Raw genomic sequence first — 21123 nt, 5'->3', positions numbered from 1 at the left:
TAAGAAGAGGCCTCGTGTAAGCCTTGAAGAAAATCATTATGTCACAGCTGGGTGGGAGAAGGTGGAGGCATAGCCAGAGAGCTAGGAGGAAACCTGCAGAGTCCATGTAAAGAAGAAAGAAGAGTGGAAATGTGGAGGGCCACTAAAAATGTATTCTGACACCTGTTAAAACAGTAAGGAAAATTTTACTCAAGACGACTGTCCCTGTCTCACTTCCCACTGCCCTAGTTAATGCTTACTGGGATTAACTTCTAATTCTCTGTCCCAAGGTCTGTTTCCGGGGGAACCCAAGCTAAGACAGTGCATCATGAACCAAGGATTATGATTCAAGCACATATGGCACATAAACAAAAGCTGAGCATATGCCAAACCATAAAGGCTCGACACATTTCAAAAGATTAAAATCATATAAAATGTTCCCAACTCAATTGCAATTAGGCAAGATAACTAAAAACTAAAAACCCTCCTTATGTTTAGAAATTAAGAAATTTAGAAAAACTTCTAAATAATCTGAGGTCAATGGAGAAATCAAAAGAGAGTAGAGAAGAGAAAATAAGGAGCAAAAGGAGGAGTGAAAGAAAAAGACATTCAAGGAGCAGGACTCCTGTTGGCAGAGATGGCAAGAAGGAAACGGGACTGTTGGCTAAGTTGCAGTAATGCACTCATGGGTTTTTGTTGTTACTGTAGCTATTTTATCTATTTTGAAAAACGATTTGTTATTTCTTCACAGCTATGGGACAAGTAAAATTACATATCTTGCAAAAAAAAAAACAGAAAGTCACGCTTTGTGGCAAATTTAAGTATATTAGAAAAGAAAGCTGGATGCAGTGGCTCAGGCCTGCAATCCCAGCATTTTGGGAGGCCGAGGCAGGTGGATCACGAGGTCAGGAGATGGAGACCATCCTGGCTAACACAGTGAAACCCCGTCTCTACTAAAAATACAAAAAGTTAGCCGGGCGTGGTGGCGGGTGCCTATGGTCCCAGCTACTCCGGAGGCTGAGGCAGGAGAATGGCATGAACCTGGGAGGTAGAGCTTGCAGTGAGCCAAGATCATGCCACTGCACTCCAGCCTGGGCAACAGAGCGAGATTCCATTGAAAGGAAGGAAGGAAGGAAGGAAGGAAGGAAGGAAGGAAGGAAGGAAGGAAGGAAGGAAGGAAGGAAGGAAGGAAGGGAGGGAGGGAGGGAGGGAGGGAGGGAGGGAGGGAGGGAGGGAAAAAAAGGCTGAAAACCAGTGAGCTAAACATTCATTTCAAAAAGGTAGAAACAGACAATTAAATCTAAAGAAAGAAGAAAATAAGAGAACTAGCTGGACATGGTGGCTCACGCCTGTAATTCCAGCACTGTGGGAGGCCAAGGTGGGTGGATCACAAGGTCAGGAGTTTGAGACCAGCCTGGCCAACACAGTGAAATCCTGTCTCTACTAAAAATACAAAAATCAACCAGGTGTGGTGGCAGGTGCCTGTAATCCCAGCTACTCAGGAGGCTGAGGCAGGAGAATCACTTAACCTGGGAGGTGGAGGTTGCAGTGAGCCGAGATCGTGCCACAGCACTCTAGCCTGGGTAACAGAGTGAGACTCCGTCTCACAAAAAATAAAAAGAAAAGAAAAGAAGATAACTAGTTAAAAACAAATGTACAAAATAAAGTGTCAACAAAGTCAAAAGTAATTTCTGTGAAGATTAACAAAATTGATAACCATTTCTCAAAATCGATCAAAAAAAGGAAAAGCATACAAATAACCAATGTCAGAAATGAAAAGGGAGTTATCACTACAGATTCTACAAACCTTAATAGATACTATAAAGATATTATTAACAAGTTGATGGCAATTTGAAAATGTAGATGTTTGTTTTAGTCTATTTTCTGTTGCTAAAACAGAATACAATAGACAGGGTAATTTACTAAAAAGAATTTTTCTTATAGTTCTAGAGACTGGGAAGTCCAAGAGCATGGTGCCTGCATCTGGTGAGGGCCTTCATGCCGCATCATAACATGGCAGAGAGCATCATGTGTTCAAAGGGCAAGAGCAGGCCAGCTCAGGTCTTTTTTCCTTTTCTTATAAAATCACAAGTCCCATCATGGTGGCCCCACCCTGATTACCTCGTCTAATCTTAATTACCTCCCAAAGACCCCCACCTTCAAATATCAAAACAGACACAAGAAGAAAGAGACACTATGAAGTTCTTGCAGTAATTTAAATATAGGCACAATTTTTTGCAGCCAAATGCTATCAAGAAGTAAACTCTCCCCACCACTTTAATCTGAGTTGGGCTTATGACTTCTTTGACCAATAGAATGTGGTAAAAGTGATGTCTGAAGTTTCCATTTTCACTCTCTTGGACCCCTGAGACCATCATATAAAGAAGCCAGTCTAGCCTATTGTAAGAGAGGACACATAGAGATGTTCTAAAGTGTAGTCTGGATCTCCATTTTGTCTGTTTTAATCACACTTCTTTTAGTTGCATGGCACAGAACCCCACTCAAGCTTACTGAAGCAAGTGGAGTGGGCTGAAAACATCTACCACAGCCCAAAGAAACTAGAGCTGGAAACAAAAAGCCACCAGGATCCAGACCCTTTCAGGGACCACAGGAACTTGCAGGGAGCCAAAGGCCTGTGGGATGTGACCAACTCAGCATTCCACTGAGGCTATATGATCAAGCAGCAAACCGTTTATCATGAATACGGAATGTGGGCAAACTCACTTCTGTGCCTGCCGCAGAAGGTTTGCTAAGGGTAATAGCTTCCTGGTGCTACCGAGCTCCTTGAGGTTATCTACTGGGACATCTAGAGAATGCAGTCTTGCAAGCCTACTCTGGACCGAACAGCTGACCTCTTCTTCTACCCTCTTCTCACTATCTCTTTTGCCTAATAAATACGGGGGCTGTGTAAAGTTCAGGGCCCTTGTCCACTAGAGGCAAGGTGCCCCCTGACCCCTTCTTCCAAATACTCTTTTGTCTCTTGTCTTTTATTCCGGCATTTGCCCCCCTTTGTTCAGTCCACCAGGGATTGTGGCAGGTTACAGGAACTGATCACAATTCTCTCTCCACTACCTGGGTTTCCTCCTAGCTCAGACAAATGGTATAAAATCCTGCAACCCTGAACTTACGGGATTTCTACCTGGCTCCTAAACCAATGAATAACTTCCTTTGTCTTGGAGATTAATCCCTAGGAGAGACTCCCATAGGCCAGGCTCATTCTTCCAAGCAAAGCATAACCCTTGGGTATCAAATGGCCAGTTATTCCAATTTCCGGAGGTTTGGGATCACCTCCAGGGAGGAAGGCCTCGTCTGAATGGTGAATGTGGGTGCAGGCCACGGGCATGCTCAGCTCAGCACTCTGGGGTCTCTCTATTGCATACATGCCTGTCTGCTTTCTGTTCTTTAGGACCAGTGCCTACTGGGGAGCCTGTATCAAACAGCTGTGCCCATGGAGCCTGTATTCCTGAGGAGAAGCATGAAGAAGCCACAGCAGCCACTGTTGGTACCTGCCCAGATCCACTCAGCATTTCTTCTGCATGTTTAAGGCTGCTCACTTGATCTCATTTTACTCTGCTGAGGGCATTCTTCTGCTGGCAGAAGTGAACTTGGCCTATAAAGGGCAAGCCAGAAGTACCAGATAGTCAATGCCCATGAAAATATCCCTTCATGACAGATGGGAAGTTGGTAGATAAACACAATTCCCTTGCTCCTTGATAGGGTAACTGGGTTATGTTCTGTAAAGTCCCCCGCAGGTCCCCAGTGGGACTGAGTCCCAGTTGCCCAGAGTGGTAACTCACTTGATAATGCACCTTTTATTGGCTGCCTTCCTCTCTATGTCTCTCTTCTCCATTCGTCTACCAGTATTTCTGGAATCAAATTCAAATTACCATCTGCATTCAAATTCTGAGTTGGCTTCTGGAAAAACGGAAACTAAGAACAGAAATCCAGTGCATAGGCCAGGTGCAGTGGCTCACGCCTGTAATCCCAGCACTTTGGGAGGCTGATATGAGCAGATCACCTAAGGTCAAGAGTTTGAGACCAGCCTGACCAACGTAGTGAAACCGTCTCTACTAGAAATACAAAAATTAACTGGGCATGGTGGCGGGCACCTGTAATCCCAGCACTTTGGGAGGCTGAGGCAAGGAGATCACCTGCGGTCAGGAGTTTGAGACCAGCCTGACCAACATGGTGAAACCCTGTCTCTACTAGAAATACGAAAATTAGCTGGGCATGGTGGTGGGAGCCTGTAATCCCAGCTACTCGGGAGACTGAGGCAGGAGAATTGCTTAAACTCGGGAGGCAGAGGTTGTGGTGAGCCGAGATCATGCCATTGCACTCCAGCCTGGGCAACAAGAGTGAAATTCTGTCAGAAAAAAAGAAAGGCCAGGCACGGTGGCTCACGCCTGTAATCCCAGCACTTTGGGAGGCCGAGGCGGGCAAATCACAAGGTCAGGAGATCGAGACCATCCTGGCTAACACGGTGAAACCCCGTCTCTACTAAAAATACAAAAAATTAGCCAGGCGAGGTGGCGGGCGCCTGTGGTCCCAGCTACTCGGGGGGCTGAGGCAGGAGAATGGCGTGAACCCGGGAGGTGGAGCTTGCAGTGAGCCGAGATCGCGCCACTGCACTCCAGCCTGGGAGACAGAGTGAGACTCCGTCTCAAAAAAAAAAAAAAAAAAAAAAAGAGAAGGAAGGAGGGAGGGAGGGAGGGAACGAAGGAAGGGAGAAATCCAGTGCATAGCCTTCTAAGCCACACATCCTTCCATGCAGTTGTTGTCAATAATAAAGCCAGTATTTTCATCTCCATTGCCTAATGCCTCTAACTGTTGCCCAGCTGATTCTGAATTCAGCAGGGAAGACGCATGTTATCTATCACCCCCCCGCGAGCCTCCAGAAAACAGAATACAGATTTGGAGAATGCAGCCAGGCACTGTGTCAAGCGCTTACAGTGCTAGCTACTCTAGAAGCTGAGGCAGAGGATCACTGGAGCCCAGAAGTTCGAGGCTGCAGTGAGCTATCATCGCACCACTGTGCTCCAGCCTGGGCAACACAGCAAGACCCTGTCTTTAAAATATATATTTAAAATATATATATATATATGTAACAAGTTGGGGAATGCTAGAGTAGAAGGGAGCGAGGGTCTTTCCCCCATGCATGGAGCATGAATCAGGAAACAGCTGTGTGGCAGAGTTCACAAGGGAGGCCAGGGTAGTCTCAACCCTGGGGCACAGCTGCAGTGTCCTGCTCTTCCCAGGCGCTTCCTTGGCACACCCGGTGAAGCTGGGGAACAGATGACTCTGCCCAGCCAGCTCTCCTAGGGCCCTCTCAGGTATGGATGGCAGGAGTCAAAGCCCAGTATACACAGTCTTTATTTATTGGAAGTCCTGATACCCCGGAAAGCCAGGCCCGTGGCCAGGGCTCGGGACTCCATCTAGTCACTCTGCAGGGGAGGGGGGTTGGGGGGCAGTCATTCATGTCCAGTTTTCCTGCAGTCAGAGGAGTCCTCAGGAGGCAGGAAGTGGCTTTGCCTGTGGAGAAAGCACATCAACAACTAGTAGCACCTCCTCTGTGCCCAGCCTGGGGAACCTATGTAGACACCACAGAGGAGACCCTGCAGAGCCCACAGTCTGCAGGGAGAAGGGTGTCAGGCAATGACCTTGGCCCTGAGCCATGTGAAAACGTCAGCTGTGGTGAAGTGTCATGGCGGGCAGGGAAGGCGCCATTCTGCTGTATTTACAGAGCACCTGCCGAGTACCCAGCAGGCAACACTCTCTGACTCAAGCAGGGAGAGACAGAAAACAAATATGTTAACATTGGATAAATTCTATGAAGAAAATTTAATCAGGGTAAAGAGCAGAAGTGTGTGTGGAATGGGAGGGACATGTACCACTTAAATTGTTAGCCACAAAAACATGGGACATTCTGTAAAGTCTGTAAGCCATGCTGTAGGAGATGAGAATGTTTGTGTTCGCTACTGTGTAGACCAGACAACATGGGAGGCCCACATCTCACTGCCCCTACCTAGGAAGGAAAAATTGTTAACTGGGATGCCATCCCCAGGAAAGACGGGATGATGAGGAGGAGCTGATTGTAGTTACTCTGAGTGCACTGGAAAGCCACAAGAAGGTTTTAAAGGGGAAAGATCTGACCTAATCCCCTGGTTTTTTTTCCTGTTTGTTTTTTGTTTTCTGTGTTTTTTTGGAAGACAGAGTCTTGCTCTATCGCCCAGGCTAGAGTGCAATGGTGCAATCTTGGCTCACTGCAATCTCTGCCTCCTGGGTTCAAGCAATTCTCCTGCCTCAGCCTCCCTAGTAGCTGGGATTACAGGTACCTGCCACCACGCCTGGCTAATATTTTGTATTTTCAGTAGAGATGGTGTTTCATCATGTTGGCCTGGCTGGTCTTGAACTCCTGACCTCAGGTGATCCACCCACCTCAGCCTCCCCAAGTGCTGGGATTACAGGCATGCGCCACCGCACCCGGCCCCAATTCCCATTTTTAAAAGCTCCTTTGGCTGCCAGGGAAGAGAAGACTGTCAGGGCAGGGGTGGCCACAGGGAAAACAGGGAGAGGCTGGTTGCTGGTCCAGGGAGGGAAGCCGCAAATGGCTCTAAGATAGGAGGATGGAGTCTTCACTGTTCATATGCCCAAAAAAGCTTGAGAGAGAGAAATGTCCCCAACAGCTGACTGAGAACAGTATGTGATCGTTAGGTAATGTTTTCTGAGAAGTAAGTTTCTTCCGGCTCTCAGGAATCGTAGTTTCTGCCCTTGGGGTCTGAACTCATCACTTATCCCTGCCTTACAAAAATAATTAACGCCTATAGGGCCTGGTAAGAAGGGCATCGCCCCAATCTTCAGCCAACAGCTCCCCTGACACAGGCATAGGATATGAGCCTTGATGGAGGGGCACAGGGACCTTGGGAACTTGAAGACAGGGGAGGGGAGTGGGTGGGACATCAGGGAGGTTTTCTGAGAGAGGTGCCATCTAAGCTGGAATAGGAATTAGCCAGGAGATGGATTAGGAAGGGCAGTCCCGGCAGAAGGAAACAGCTGGACAAAAGCAGCAGAGATGTGCACTTGAGTAACTGCATGTTCACTGGGGCTGGAACATAGAGCTTAAGGGGGAAAGTGGGAAGAGGTGGGACCATGGGTTGCAGGGACTGCATCCCACAGGGCCCTGTGGGCTGTGCTGGCATTAAGACTTGGGTTGGTGGAAGTGAGAACCATGGAAAGGTTTGTAAGTAGAAGCAGAACATGGTTAGATTTCCTCTGAGATCAGTCTAGGATGATCACCAAGAACGATTGGAAGGTCAAGATGAAGCATGGGGCCCAGGAGAAGGATGGCCTGGTGGTCCAAGAGAGATGACAGGGCTGCAGGGGCAGAGAGAAGGCCCCAGGAGAGGGTGCTCAGAGGGGCTGGGGAAAGATGTGACTTTCACCTTTGGAGCTCACAGTCCAGTCAGGAGGGCAGTAAACATCTAAAAGAGCATTTTTCAACGTTTTCCCATTACCGCCTCTCCTCAAGGAGTCATTTTAGACTTTTGTTGTAATTGCCCAACCATGAAACTTACATATCACAGATACACTGTATATCTGGCTTACATATTAGATACATTTAAAAGAGTGAGCTTTTTTTGGCCACCTCAGCCCAGCCCCTCTCCAGTTGCAGATGAAAAGTAGTGGGAGAGAGAGGGTGAGGGAGGAGGTGGATGAAGTCAGCCTAGGGAAGAACACAGAGAACCTAGCAAGGACCTGGAATTTTATTCTCAATGTGACGCAAAGCCACTGGAGAGATTTAAGCATAGGTGTAATGAGACCAAATTTCAGTCCTAACATGCTCACCCAGGCCGCTTTATGGAGGCAAGAAAAGAGGAAGGAAGGGAGACCAGGGAGAAGGCTGGGGCAGGTATCCTGGAGGGGGAGGGTGTGGGTGGTGGTGGATTAAAGCAGGGGCTATATGGGGCAAGAAGTGATGATGTTCTGGATTCTGGATGCATGGCAAAGGCCTGTGTGGTGGTGGGGTGGGGCTGAGGATGACTCCTAAGTCTTTACCCTGAACAATCAGAAGGATGAAGGGCATGTTGTGGAGAAAAGAGATGAACTGAGATGAGCCCCTCTTACCTCCACAGTTGTAGGTGAACGTGGTGGCTGCACCTTCTCAGCGCACTGCAGGAAGCGGCGCATATGCTCCGCACAGTTGCCCACAGCTGCCTCGTTCTGTCGAAGACATTCCTCGAAGGCCTCAAAAGGCTGAGCACAGGCCTGGCGGATCTGGCGGATGATTGGGCTGTGGGGGTAGGGCAGTTCAGCCTCTGGGAGATTCCCACCCCACTGCCCACCCCCCACACTGTCTCATACTTGCCGACACTCACTGGGAGGATGTGCATTGGGCAATGCTCATCTTAAGGTAGTGACAGTCCCGCTGCCAGGATTCCGGCTTGGCCGCCACACACTGGCCATACTGCTCCAACTCCCGGCCACAGTAGCGAGCGGTGACCTCCAGAGCTGCCTGCCTGTGGGACAGGATGGGCTGAGGATCATTCCAGGCAGCAGGGAAGCAAGGGAATCTTTATTTTATTTTATTTTTTAGAGACAGGGTCTCACTGTGGCCCAGGCTGGAGTGCAGTGGCATGATCATAGCTCACTGTAGCCACCAACTCCTGGATTCAAGTGATCTTCCTGCCTCAACCTCCTAAGTAGCTGGGACCACAGGCATGAGCCACCATGCCCAGCTAATTTTTTATGTTTTGTAGAAACAGGGTCTTGCTATGTTGCCCAGGCTGGTATTGAACCCCTCAGCTCAAGTGATCCTCCCGCTTAGACCTCCCAAAGTGCTAGGATTACAGGCATGAGCTATGGTGCTTGGCAAAGAAAGGGAATTCTGGTCTGGATCTGAAGTAGGACTAGGCGTTCAGGGCAGATGTGGGAGTCTGAAGGATCCTGATATGGGGCCAAAGAAGTGTAGAGGTGAGGCCTAGCCCTGGGGCTTGTAAAGCAGAAGGGGAGCTTCTGGGGAGAGATTGGAGGTTCTAAAACAAGGTCTGATTAATCTAAGGTAGGCCTTCTGGGTCCTAGAAGACAGGCCTTGAAATCCAGGCATCCCCCAGTAGGCCTGAGGATCATGCAGAGAAGACTTACGGACTTAGAAGTAAGATCTAGAATTCCAGGGAGAGAGCTTGAAAGCCCTAAATGGGTTTGGGGATTCTAAAAGTGAGGTTTAGAGGTCCAGGAGGTGAGGTCTCAGGTCCTGGGGAAGAGTGTCTTAGCCAAAGAGTCTTCAAGATGAAACCTGAGGCCGTGGTGCGGGACTCAAGTCCCAGGGGCATGAGGTCTGGAAGCCCTGCATGAGGTTGGTGCTCTGGGAATCCCGGGCAAGGTCAGAGTGGTCTAGGAACAAGTCTATGGACCCTATAGGTGAGGACTGGGGTCCTGGGCAGATGTGGAAGGTTCAATAGGTAAAGTTTGGTGATCGAGGGGGAGGAATCTGGAGCTCTGAGGACGGGTGTAGGAGTCCTAGAGGTCCCTAAATAGGTCTGTAGTCTTAGGATTTCGGTGTGAACGGCCGGACCAGGGGTACTGGGGGCAGAGCTTGGGTGAATAGTGACTGGACCGAAGTCCTAAGCTGCTGCGAGAGGGGGCGGGGCCTAAACGCTTAGAGGGCGGGGCTTGGGCATGCGGAGGGTTGTAACTCGTGAGGGAAGGCGCTGAATCCTGAGGGTCAGATCTCCAAGAAGGAGGGAGGCTGGTCCTAATTCCGGAGGTCCTAGACTAGGTCTAGATCACTGGGTAAGAGAAGGGGAGCGGCCGCACGTATACGGTAGGCGCTCTCACTACTCACATCTCGAGACTTTTGCCGGCGTAGGTCTGTCCGGGGGGAACGACCCGCCTTTTCCGGTATCGGTTGTCATGGCGGCGCCCAGCCCAGCCTGTTTTTTTCCGGTAGTCAATTGAACTAACAACCGGTTCCCTTTAGGACTAATCTGTCATGGCGGCGCCCCACCTCTTCTTCCGGTCCCGACTCGTCATGGCGACGCCCTGAGTAGCCACTTCCGCCCTCTTCTGGCTAGATTTATCCCTATTTCCGGCTTGCCATGGCAGCGCCCGGGGTTCAACGGAAGTAAGCGATGGAAAGTACGGTGGTGCCTCCGCTCCAAAGAGAATTCGCCGCTGAGCTGCGCCGCACCTCACGGGATTGAGCCGCAGACACAAGCGCTCCAAATCTCCGACTGGAGCTGGTGGGAAGCGGCTGCTGTTGCTGCGGCGTCTCAACATGTTGTTCCCAGTTTGGTTGGGTGCTATGGCGGTAGGCTGTTGGACTCAGGGATAGGAGGCCTGATTCCTAACGCCACGCTGCCACCATCGGCCTGGCGCAGAATCTGATAGTCCTCCTGGCACCCTGGTTCATGCGAGCGCTTGGAACAGAAGGGAAGAGGGAGTCAAACCAAGAGCCGAACTAATTCGGCTTGGGCCTCGTATTTACTCAGCCTGGGTGACCCAGGCGTTCCTCCATCCCTTAGTGTAGGCCAGGACAGACATGGTGTTTAATCCCGACTCCGTGAGACTATCAAGCCAGTTGCTTCCTCTCTTTGTAATTAATTCCTCCTAGTGTAGTAACATTTCCCCCTTCCTTCTCATCTGTCTTAAAAGTGTGAGGTTAGACATGGGCGTGAGTTTCCCCACTTAAAAGACTGGATATCCCCTGGTCAGAGAACTGAGCATCAGTCCTGCCATTTAGTTTGCAGATCTTTCAAGACTCTAGTCAAAATGAGCAGAACACTTTGCAGTTAATCATAGAGTTGAAGATGAACGAGAAGATGAACGAGAGCTACTTGACTGTGAACTAGTAACGACCACTTGGAGTCTCAGTGTGTCTGTAAAATGATGATGATGACAGTGACCTCATAGAGGACACAGTGCAAGTGAACAGTTTGATACTGAGCTTGGAGCCTCAGGTGTTCTGGATAAGTGAGAGCTCTACGGGAGGCTGTAACCATGAGCTACCCTGGTTGGCAGTTGACCTCCGAGGACCAGCACTGGTCATCTGAATCTGCCATAGGCACAGAAAGCTTTACACCTTGAGATCCCTCCATTCTTTTTAAACTTCCAAGTGTATGTTTGGTGGGAGAAGAGGGGAGGGGATCAACATTTAAAGGCTCTGGAAGGAGTCAGATAACTGTTTTTGGCTTCAAATGTAGACTGAATCCCTAGATTTTCCTCTACTGGGAGAACGAAATCTTAACCCACCCCGTTCCCTTGTTAGTACTCAGAAACGAATACCCCAAAGATGCATTTTGACATGCTGAAAGGCCTTAGAAGCTACCTCAGAAGAGCTGTCTAACCTTTCTTGTTGGTGTGTGGGGGTGGGGATGCCCACAGGTACACAGGGAGGGAGTTTCTGAAATTTTCTTATCTGACCACGAAAGCAAAAAAGAAGTTCAATTGTCTTAAACCCGGTTTCTAGGGATCTCGTTAAAGAACTAGGAAAAATCAACCACCTGTTAACAGAAAAACCAAACTGAAATGTCTTAAAGAGGTTTGTTTTGAGCCAATATGAGTGACCATGGCCTGGGAAACACAGGTCCTGAGAAAGTGTGCCTGAGACAGTAGAATTACAGTTTGGTTTTGTACATTTTAGGTGGATGGCAGTTACAAAGACATAAATCAGTACATAGAAGGTAAAGATTGTGTTCAGCTGGGTGCAGTGGCTCATGCCTGTAATTCCAGCACTTTGGGAGGTCGAGGTGGGCGGATCACTGGAAGTCAGGAGTTGGAGACCAGCCAGGAGTAGAGACATGGCGAAACCCTGTCTCTACAAAAAATACAAAAAATTAGCCAGGCATGGTTGGCAGGTGCCTGTAGTCCCAGCTACTCAGGAGGCTGAGGCACGAGAATTGCTGCGGAGGTTGTAGTGAGCCGAGATCACACCACTGCACTCCAGCCTGGATGACAGAGCATGACTCTGTCTCAAATTAAAAAAACTACAGTATTTTTATAATACATTTTGTAGTACCACTTATAACCACTTGGGTGCGTGGGTTGCCCATTAAATAAAACAGTTTACAGTTGACCCTTGAACAAGATGGATTTAAAGTGTACTGATGCACTTATACTCGGATTTTCTTCTGCCTCTGTCACTCTGAGACAGCAAGACCAACCCCCCTTCCTCCTCCTCAGCCTACTCAATGTGAAGAGGACAAGGGTGGACGCCTTTATGATGATCCACTTCCACTTAATGAATAGTATATTTTCTCTTCCTTACAATTTCCTTAATAACACTTTCTCTCTAGTTTACTATTGCAAGAATACAGTATATAATGCATATATCATACAAAATATGTGTTAATCTACTGTTTATGTCATCAGTAAGACTTCAGATCAACAGCAGGCTATTAGTAGTTAAGTTTTGGGGGAGTCAAAAGTTATATGTGGATTTTCTACTGCATTATTTAAGGGTCAACTGTAGATTCAAGAACTACCTAGGAGTGTAGAGTTGACTGATAGCACTGGGACTGATGATAACATCATAACCTGAAGAGGTGTCAACAATGGTAATGGACCCCCAGCAACCCTGGAGTGGGGATGTCTAAAGATGGATGTCATCCACCAGGCAGGAGTTGGTGCTGCCAATGTGTCATGTATTGCAGCCTCTTTTATTGTTACTTGTTTATTTTTTGAGACGGCATCTCGCTCTGTCACCCAGGCTGGAGTACAGTGGCACGATCTCAGCTCACTGCAACCTCCACCTCCCGGGTTCAGGTGATTCTTCTGCCTCAGCCTCCCGAATAGCTGAGACTACAGGCGTGTGCACCACGCCCGGCTAGTTTTTGTATTTTTAGTAGAGATGGGGTTCCACCATATTGGCCAGGCTGGTCTGGAAGTCCTGACCTCGTGATCCGCCCATGTCAGCCTCCCAAAGTGCTGAGATTACAGGCCTGCAGCCTCTTTTACTACAACAGATATGGGAGTCACAAGTGTGGCATATGGTGGTGGCTTCTGCATTAGAAACATAGGCCAAGTGCGGTGGCTCATCCCTGTAAATCCCAGCACTTTGGGAAACTGAGGTGGACAGACTGCTTGAGCCCAGGAGTTTGAGACCAGCCTGGGCAACATGGTGAAATTCTGTCTCTACAAAAAGTACAGAAGTTACCTGGGTGTGGTGATGTCATAGATAGTGGATTTATCCTTCCAACACCAACAACTAAAAAATCTGGACAAAATAGGAGACAACAGAGTTCAGACACTGGAAACAAGCATTGTAGCACAGTGGTCCCCAAGAGAAAGGAGACAAATGAAGTGACACTAGTGGCCCGGCTTATGTCTGGAGAGTTAGTTTCCAGGCTACACAGCCCAGGGGTATCCCTGAGTTGGGACAAAGTTGAGAATTTGGAGAGGCCAAGGCAGCTAGAGTTTGTAAGGCAGGGTACCAGAGAGTAGCATGACACAGGCCTGCAGAGGGTTTCCTGCACATGTAGCGCACAGCATGTCTGTGAATACACTCCTGGAGGCCAAGGGAACCACCAGGAAGGTGCAGGCAGAGCAATCCCTAGAGCTTGCAGTTGTCCATGTTCCACCCCCAGCCACAGAGGAGACCATCACTGTGCACGGGATAAACTACTCAAAGATACTGCCTCTCTAGTGAGGCAAACTTAGCCCTAATGGCTGCTCTGGTCTCACCTAAGTAAGCTTAGAAACACTGAAGCAAGCCCTCAGTTCGAAGGAAAATGGAAATACGGTATATGAAATCAAGATCTCCAGATATAGTAAATAGAACCCTTATGACAAAAATAGCACAAAGGCCAAGAGACAGGGAGGTGTGTGCTGTTGCTAAGTTGTTCTACCTGTGAAATGATAGAATATTACATAAAAGTGTGACAAGTCTAAAGATTTACACTGGAAATTTTAAAAGAAACAACAAAAAATGAAAAAGGGGGTAGGGTTAATAAGCCAACAATGGAGATAAAAATGAAATAATAAATAAATTAGCCCCGTACAAGTATGTATGGCCATCTGATTTAAACCCTGTCACTCTGGCTGGAGAGCAGTGGTGCGATCACGGCTCACTGCAGCCTTGACTCCCAGGCTCAGATGATCCTGCCACCTCAGCCTCCTAGGGAGCTGGGACTACAGGCGCACACCACCATGCCTGGCTAATTTTTTTAGTAGAGATGGGGTCTGGCTGTGTTGCCCAGGCTGGTCTCAAATTCCTAGGCTCAAGCAATCATCCCACTTCAGCCTCTCAAAGTGCAGGGATTACAGGTGTGAGCCACTGCACCTGGCCTATGGCCATCTGATTTTTGACGGAAGTGCAAAAGTAATTCAGTAAAGGATCGCTTTCAAGTAGCAGTGCTGGAGCAGTTGGATATCTACTGGCAAAAAAAAAAAAAAAAGAATCTTGATCTAAACCTTACACCTTGTACAAAAATGAACTCTAAGTGGAAAATGGATCATAGATTTAAATATAAAGCATAAGACTATAAAACCTTTAGAAAATAACATACAAGAAAATCTTTGGGCTAGTGAAGAGTTCTTAGACGTAACAGCAAAAACGCAAAAACCCGTAAATTGGGCTTCATCAAAATTTAAATTTCTCTGCAAAATACCTGTGAAGAGGATGAAAAGACAAACTATGGACTGGGAGAAATTATTTGCAAAGCACTTGTGTGACAAAGGCTTTATATCTGGAATATATAATGAAGTCCTGAAAGTCAAAAGTAAGACAAACCGATTAAAAAATGAGCAGCAGACATTTCACTGAAGATATACAGATGGCAAACACACACATGAAGAGATGTTCAACATCTTCAGCCATTAAAGAAATGCAAATTAAAGCCACAATGAGATATCACTACCCATCTATCAGAATGGCTAAAATAAGAAATAGTGGGCTGGTCCAAATGCAATGGTGTTTGCAACAAATTGACCACAACCTCTTACAGATTTATTTGTTCTTTTTCCACTCCCACTGCTTCACTTGACTAGCCTTAAAAAAAAAAAAAAAAAAAAGGTGACATCACCAAATGCTGGTTGGTCAGAATGCCAAGAAATGAATCACTCATGCATTGCTGGTAGGAATGTAAAATGGCACGTCCACTCTGAAAAGTTTGGCAGTTTCTTAAATGAAATATGCAACTACCATATGACCTAGCAATCCCGACCTTGAACGTTTGTCCCACGGAAATGAAACATGTTTACACAATAACCTGTATAGTAGTCCTCCTTATCTGCAGTTTTGCTTTTTTTTTTTTTTTTTTTTTTTTTTTGAGACTCTAGTCTTGCTCTGTTGCCCAGGTTAGTGTGCAGTGGCGTGATCTTGGCTCACTGCAACCTCTGCCTCCTGGGTTCAAGTGATTCTCCTGTCTCAGCCTCCTGAGTAGCTGGGATTACAGGTGTGTACCACCACACCCAGCTAATTTTTGTATTTTTAATACAGACGGGGTTTCCCCATGATGGCCAGGCTGGTCTGAAACTCCTGACCTCAAGTGCTCAGTACACCTTGGCCTGCCAAAGTCCTGGATTACAGGCATGCACCACCACGCCCAGCCAGTTTTGCTTTATGTAGTTTCAGTTACCCACAGCCTGAAAATCTGTGAGTACAGTATATTTTGAGGCCACATTCATTTAATTACAGTATAATTGTTCTATTTATTGTCAATCTCTTATAGTGCCTAATTAAACTTCATCAAAGGTATGTATGTATAGGAAAAAATATATATAGGATATATAGTACATATAGCACATATGGATAGTGTATATACCATGGTTTCAGACACTCACTGGGAGTCTTGGATATATTCTTTAAGGATAAAGGGGGACTATTATACATGATTGTTCAGATCAGCTTTATTGTTAATGTCCCGAACTGGAAACAACCAAAATGTTTAAGATGAATGGTTAAACTATATACATATATACTATGTATGTATGCTATGTGCATAGTATATCCATGTTATGGAGTACTATATAGCAATAAAAAGGAATTAACTATTGATACATGCAACTACCTGAACGTATCTCAAGGGAATTGAATGAAAAGGCCATTCTCAAAAGGTTGTACTTCATGATCCCATTTACATAAGATTCTTGAAATAAGAAAACTATAAAGAACAGATTAGTGGTTTCCAGGGGTTAGAAATGGGGGACAGAGATAAAAGGATAGTATGGCAGAGCTCTGTGATGACAGAACAGCTCTGTATCTTGCTTATGTTGGTGTTTTCGTCAATCTACACAGGTGATAAAATGAAATAGAACTGTTTACCACACGCAACACAAATGAGTGCAAATGGGTGAAATTTGAATAAGCTCTGTGGACTGTCCCAATGTCAATTTCTTAGTGGTGAATCTACAATCAAAAAGCTAAAAAATGGTTTTTTTTGGAAATGTTTTTAGTGCTGCTATAAATGGAAATGGAGAGATGGACAATAGACCTCAGCTGTGGGATCGTTCAGTAGACAGAACCTGGAATAGTGTGCGAAAGTGTATGGCTGCGATTCTATTAACAGCAGGGAGAAATGTCAGTCAATAGAATCCAGTTTTTCCTTATTCTTCTCAACCAGTTTCCTGAAGCAAAGCCTATCTTTTCTATTAAATAGTTTTTTTCTTTTGCCTTTTTTTTTTTTTTTTTTTTTTTTGAGACGGGGTCTTATTCTGTTGTCCAGGCTGGAGTGTGGTGGCACAATTTTGGCTCACTGAAGCCTGGACCTTCCAGGCTCAGATTCTCCCACCTCATCCTCCTGTGTAGCTGGAACTACAGGCGTGTACCACTACACCAGGCTAATTTTTTATGTACAAATGGGGTTTCCCCCATGTTACCCAGGCTGGACTTGAATTCCTGGGCTCAGCCAGGAATTCAACCTGCTGAGCCAGTGTTGGGATTATGGGTGTAAGCCACTGTACCCAGTCTTTTTTATTTATAGTGACTGGGTCCTGCTCTGTCACCCAGGCTGGAATGCAGTGGCACAGTCTTGGCAGCCTCAACCTTTTGGGTTCAAGCAATCCTCCCACCTCAGCCTCCCAAGTAGCTGGGACTACAGGGGTGTGCCACCATGCTTGGCTAATTTTTTTGTCATTAGTCTCAGCCCAGGCTGGTCTAGAACTCCTAGGCACAAGTGATCGCTCTCACCTAGGCCTCCTAAAATGTTGGGATTACTGGTGTGAGCCACCATGCCCGTCCTGCTAAGCCTATCTTGAAATGATAGATTTTTCTGAGTCTTTTCCTATCTGCCTTATTTTATAATTAGTGACAGACCATCTAAACCAAACTCAGGAAAGAATTACCTTAGGAAAGCTTTCATCATCAAAAAACATCCTATAATTGCACAAGTACATACAAGATGATCTATTATCAACAGTTTATAATGGCCAAAGATAAATAGGCAGAGTATTTGCCGAAAAAAGTTATAATGGCCAAAGAATGGAACAACTCAAATACACAGGGGATGGTATATCCGTACAATAAAATACTGTGCACAGGAAAGAAAACATAAGCGGCACTCTACACACTGCTTGAAAGCAGGTCAATATAAATGCAGAAAAAAGCCAAGTATGGAAGTGTAGACTAAATATAAAATACTCACTGGAGGCCAGGCGCAGTGGCTCACACCTGTAATCCCAGCACTTTGGGAGGCAAAGGTGGGTGGATCACTTGAGGTCAAGGTCTTTAAGACAAGGTCTTCCTACAGTACCCAGGCTGGCCTTGAACTCCTGCACTTAAATGATCCTCCCACCTTAGCCTCTCAAATAGCAGGGACTACAGATGCATAGCACCATGCCTGGCTTCCAAAATGGATGAATCTTATTTCACTATCCTAAGTGAAATAAGCCAGTCGGAGGACAAATATTGCATGATACCACTATATGAGATATCTATAATAGTCAAACTTGTAGAAACAGGGTAGAAGGGTGGTTGCTAGGGGCTAGGGAAATGGAGAGTTGTTCAACAGGTATAAAGCTTCAGTTATGCAAGACAAGCAAGGTCTAAAGATCTGTTGTACAACATGGTGCCTATAATTAACAATAGTGTATTGTACACTTAAAGATTTGTTAAGAGGGTAGGTCTTGAGTTACGTGTTCTTACCACAGAAAACAAAACAAAAACTCAACAGCAACCAAAAAGCAAAAAACAAAGGGGCAGGAGGAAACTTGTGGAGATGACAGATATGTTTATTACCCTGATTGTGGTGATGGTATCAAAGGTGTGTACATATAGTCTAACCCATCAAACTGTATTCATTACATATGTAACAACTGTACTTCTATAAAGCTGGCAAAAAACACTGTAACTGTTTGTTTTTACTTCAATGTTGCTATAAGAAAATATAAAATTACGTTACAGCTTGCATTCTATTTGTATAGTACTGTCCTGCTCAAGATGGATTAACAGGTGTGTGACAGTCACTGCCTGCTGAAAGCAGGGTGTAGGGAACCTGTATGTTCTTCCATTTATCAATATTTCATATTTTGAGAAGACATGAGATTTTTGAACAAATATACAGAAAATCATTGTCAACAGTTAATCTACCAGCGAGATTCACACTTTGCATTCTTGGTTTTCAGATCTTGGTTGAGAGTTCTAACACCCTTGAAAAATCTCAAGAGTAACCTGGTAATAATATCTTCATTGAACTAAAATTACGTTTTGTTTTAATCTGATAGGCCTCCTAATCCAAAAGGTCAACATCAAGTTAAACAACATCCAGTTTCACTTTGATGTTCATAGCTGCCAATTCAGCTACAAAATACCGAAAAACATAAGGCACAGAAACAGTATCGATAGTGTCACTGCGATTACACAGAGTACAGTTGTATTTTCTGTTGCGCATGGCAGACCAAGAAGGGGGTGGCTTCTCCAACAGTGGAGAGAGTAAACTGCCACACTTCACACACACGTGGGCTACTGACCGATCCGAGCAGTTGAAGAGGCGGTCATGAAGGAGAAAAGATGTACCGTGAGCTAAAAGCGCATCCCGTTCCATCTCCCCAAAACGGATTCCACCCTGGACATTTCTTCCCCCAATAGGCTGGTTGGTGACTCTGTCTCGGGCCCCAGTTGTCCTTACTTGAAATTTGTCTGAGACCATGTGGCGTAAGCGCTGATAATAAACCACTCCTATGAAGATGTCTGCTTCCAGTTCTAGCCCACTGATGCCACTATATAACCTCTCGGTGCCATAGAAATTGTAGCCAGCAGCCTTTAACATCTCACCAAAGTATTCTAAGGCCGAGTTCTCCTCTGAGAAGATGAAGGGTGTAGCATCATGGCAGAGACCATGCAAAGCTGCAGACTTCCCAGCCATACTCTCAATTAACATCCCGATGGTCATGCGGGATGGAAAACCATGGGGATTGAACAGAATGTCTGGGACCATCCCACTCTCAGTAAAAGGCATGTCCTCAGCTGGCCACAATCTGCTCAAAATGCCCTTCTGCCCATGACGACTGGCAAATTTATCTCCGATAGTTGGGTTCCGAGGCACTCTCATAGTGATGCAAACACACTTGAATTTTCCACTCCCAGTGTCATTACTGCACACTTTGATGTTATCCACAACACAATTTTCTTTACTCCTAGGAAAAAGTAAACTCTGTAAGGTCAACCTATTTGTTTAAACTTATAGAGGTAAGTTTCATTGACATAATTAGTGCTTCATAAAAGATACTTGTAAAACACATTTTTTTTTTTTTTTTATGAGACAGGGTCTCACTCTGTTGCCCAGGCTGGAGAGGGGTGGTGTGATTACAGCTCACTGCAGCCTTGACTTTCCAGGTTCAAGGAATCCTCCCACCTTAGCCGCCTCAGTAGCTGGGACTACAGGTACATGCCACTAGGCTTGGCTAATTTTTAAATTTTTTGTAGAGACAGGGTCCCACTACATTGCCCAGATTGATCTTGAACTTCTGGGCTTAAGGGAGCCTCCCATTTTGGTCTCCCAAATTGTCGGGTTGCAGGTGTGAACTACTGTGCCTGGCCTGCAAAACTCATTCTTACCTTTATTCTCCAATACAAACAGAGATGGTATGAATAGAGCTATTGGTGATATTCACTACAGAATTATGTTCATCTGAAAGAAAACTAGCAACAAAGGCAACTGAAAAGTTATTATGAAGGTCTACTGAAATAAATTATATTGTAAAATAAGCTAAAATAAGACATTTCTAATAAGAGGTATGAGCTCAACATTTTGGCTAGGAAACATTGCTAACATTGTATATGATAAAGACGACAAAGTTTGTATAATACAGTTTTTAAAAAAAGCACAAATAGACCAGGCACAGTGGCTCACACCTGTAATCCTAGCACTTTGGGAGGCTGAAGCAGGTGGATCACTTGAGCCCAGGAGTTCGAGACCCTCCTGGGCAACATGGTGAAACCATCTCTACTAAAAATACAAAAAATTAGCTGGGCATGGTGGTACGTGCCTGTAGTCCCAGCTACTTGAAGGCTGAGGTGAGAGGATTGCTTGAGCCGGGAGGTGGAGGTTGTAGGGAGTGAGATCACTCCACTGCACTCCAGCCTGGCTAACACACTGAGACCCTATCTCAAAAAACAAACAAAAACCAGCTTGGATACCCAAACTTACTTATAGTACATCACAAAACTTTCCCCAGTGTTGAGGTTTAGGTAGCTGTAATATGGATCTCCATACTGCAGTTTTGCTCCTATAAACGGCAATCCATCGTCATCTAACTTCTGCAAAATCCGTGGGTCACCAGGTTTGATTCCAAACACCAGGCTACTATCTCCTTGTTTAATTTTTTCAGAGAGGTCTATGAACTCAGACTTGTAGACACTTCCATGGGCAAAGCCTCGTTCCCAAGAGGCCTTATTCACAATCTGTGAAGTAAAAGAATCGTTAATTTAAAAGACTGAGGCCAAGTGAGGATTTTCAAAATAAAACTAGGTGGGACTATAATACTTGGTTTAGGATAACTGGCATCACATTTTAACTCTCCTCACATTTTCCAAATCACTGATACTAACTACAAAAATCCAGACATGGCCAGGCACAGTGGCTCATGCCTGTAATTCCAGCACTTTGGAAGGCCAAGGCAGGCTGATCACTTGAGGTCAGGAGTTAGAGACCAGCCTAGCCAACATGGTGAAACTCCATCTCTACTAAAAATAAAAAATCAGCCAGGCGTGGTGGC

The 21123-nt window shown here is 45.9% G+C and overlaps 2 protein-coding genes and 1 long non-coding RNA gene across 4 annotated transcripts in view; 1 reads left to right on the top strand and 2 right to left on the bottom strand.

The window, feature by feature from the left end:
- Nucleotides 1-5331: 5331 nt before the first annotated feature.
- On the bottom strand, nt 5332-9863 carry CHCHD5 (coiled-coil-helix-coiled-coil-helix domain containing 5). Its single transcript, XM_001088583.5, has 4 exons — nt 9818-9863; nt 8352-8492; nt 8101-8266; nt 5332-5508 (listed from the first exon to the last, which is right to left on the bottom strand). Coding segments are annotated over exons 1-4 (333 nt in total). The 5' UTR covers nt 9820-9863; the 3' UTR covers nt 5332-5484.
- On the top strand, nt 9635-11676 carry LOC106993133 (uncharacterized). Its single transcript, XR_001439286.3, has 2 exons — nt 9635-9765; nt 9953-11676. It is a non-coding gene; the product is annotated as an uncharacterized LOC106993133 (long non-coding RNA).
- A 6435-nt stretch (nt 11677-18111) lies between these two features.
- The window catches only part of POLR1B (RNA polymerase I subunit B), a 32877-nt gene continuing 29865 nt past the window's right edge, over nt 18112-21123 (bottom strand). Inside the window, 2 exon segments of one of the 2 annotated variants that reach the window (NM_001260623.2) lie at nt 18112-19542; nt 20556-20809. In NM_001260623.2, the coding sequence (NP_001247552.1) occupies nt 18660-19542; nt 20556-20809 (1137 nt within the window). In that variant the 3' untranslated portion in view covers nt 18112-18659. 2 annotated transcript variants of the gene reach the window in all.

The sequence above is a fragment of the Macaca mulatta genome, chromosome 13, assembly GCF_049350105.2.
Source record: "Macaca mulatta isolate MMU2019108-1 chromosome 13, T2T-MMU8v2.0, whole genome shotgun sequence".
Classification (NCBI taxonomy): domain Eukaryota; kingdom Metazoa; phylum Chordata; class Mammalia; order Primates; family Cercopithecidae; genus Macaca; species Macaca mulatta.
Note: the sequence above shows the minus strand (reverse complement) of the source record. Positions and strands in the feature narration are given on the sequence as shown.

What these genes read in the sequence shown, in the direction of transcription:
- CHCHD5 (XM_001088583.5), bottom strand. An exon ending in GCCCAATGCACATCCTCCCA is followed by an intron (nt 8,267 to 8,351) that starts GTGAGTGTCGGC and finishes CTACCCCCACAG; the next exon opens with CCCAATCATCCGCCAGATCC. An exon ending in GTTCACCTACAACTGTGGAG is followed by an intron (nt 5,509 to 8,100) that starts GTAAGAGGGGCT and finishes CTTTCTCCACAG; the next exon opens with GCAAAGCCACTTCCTGCCTC.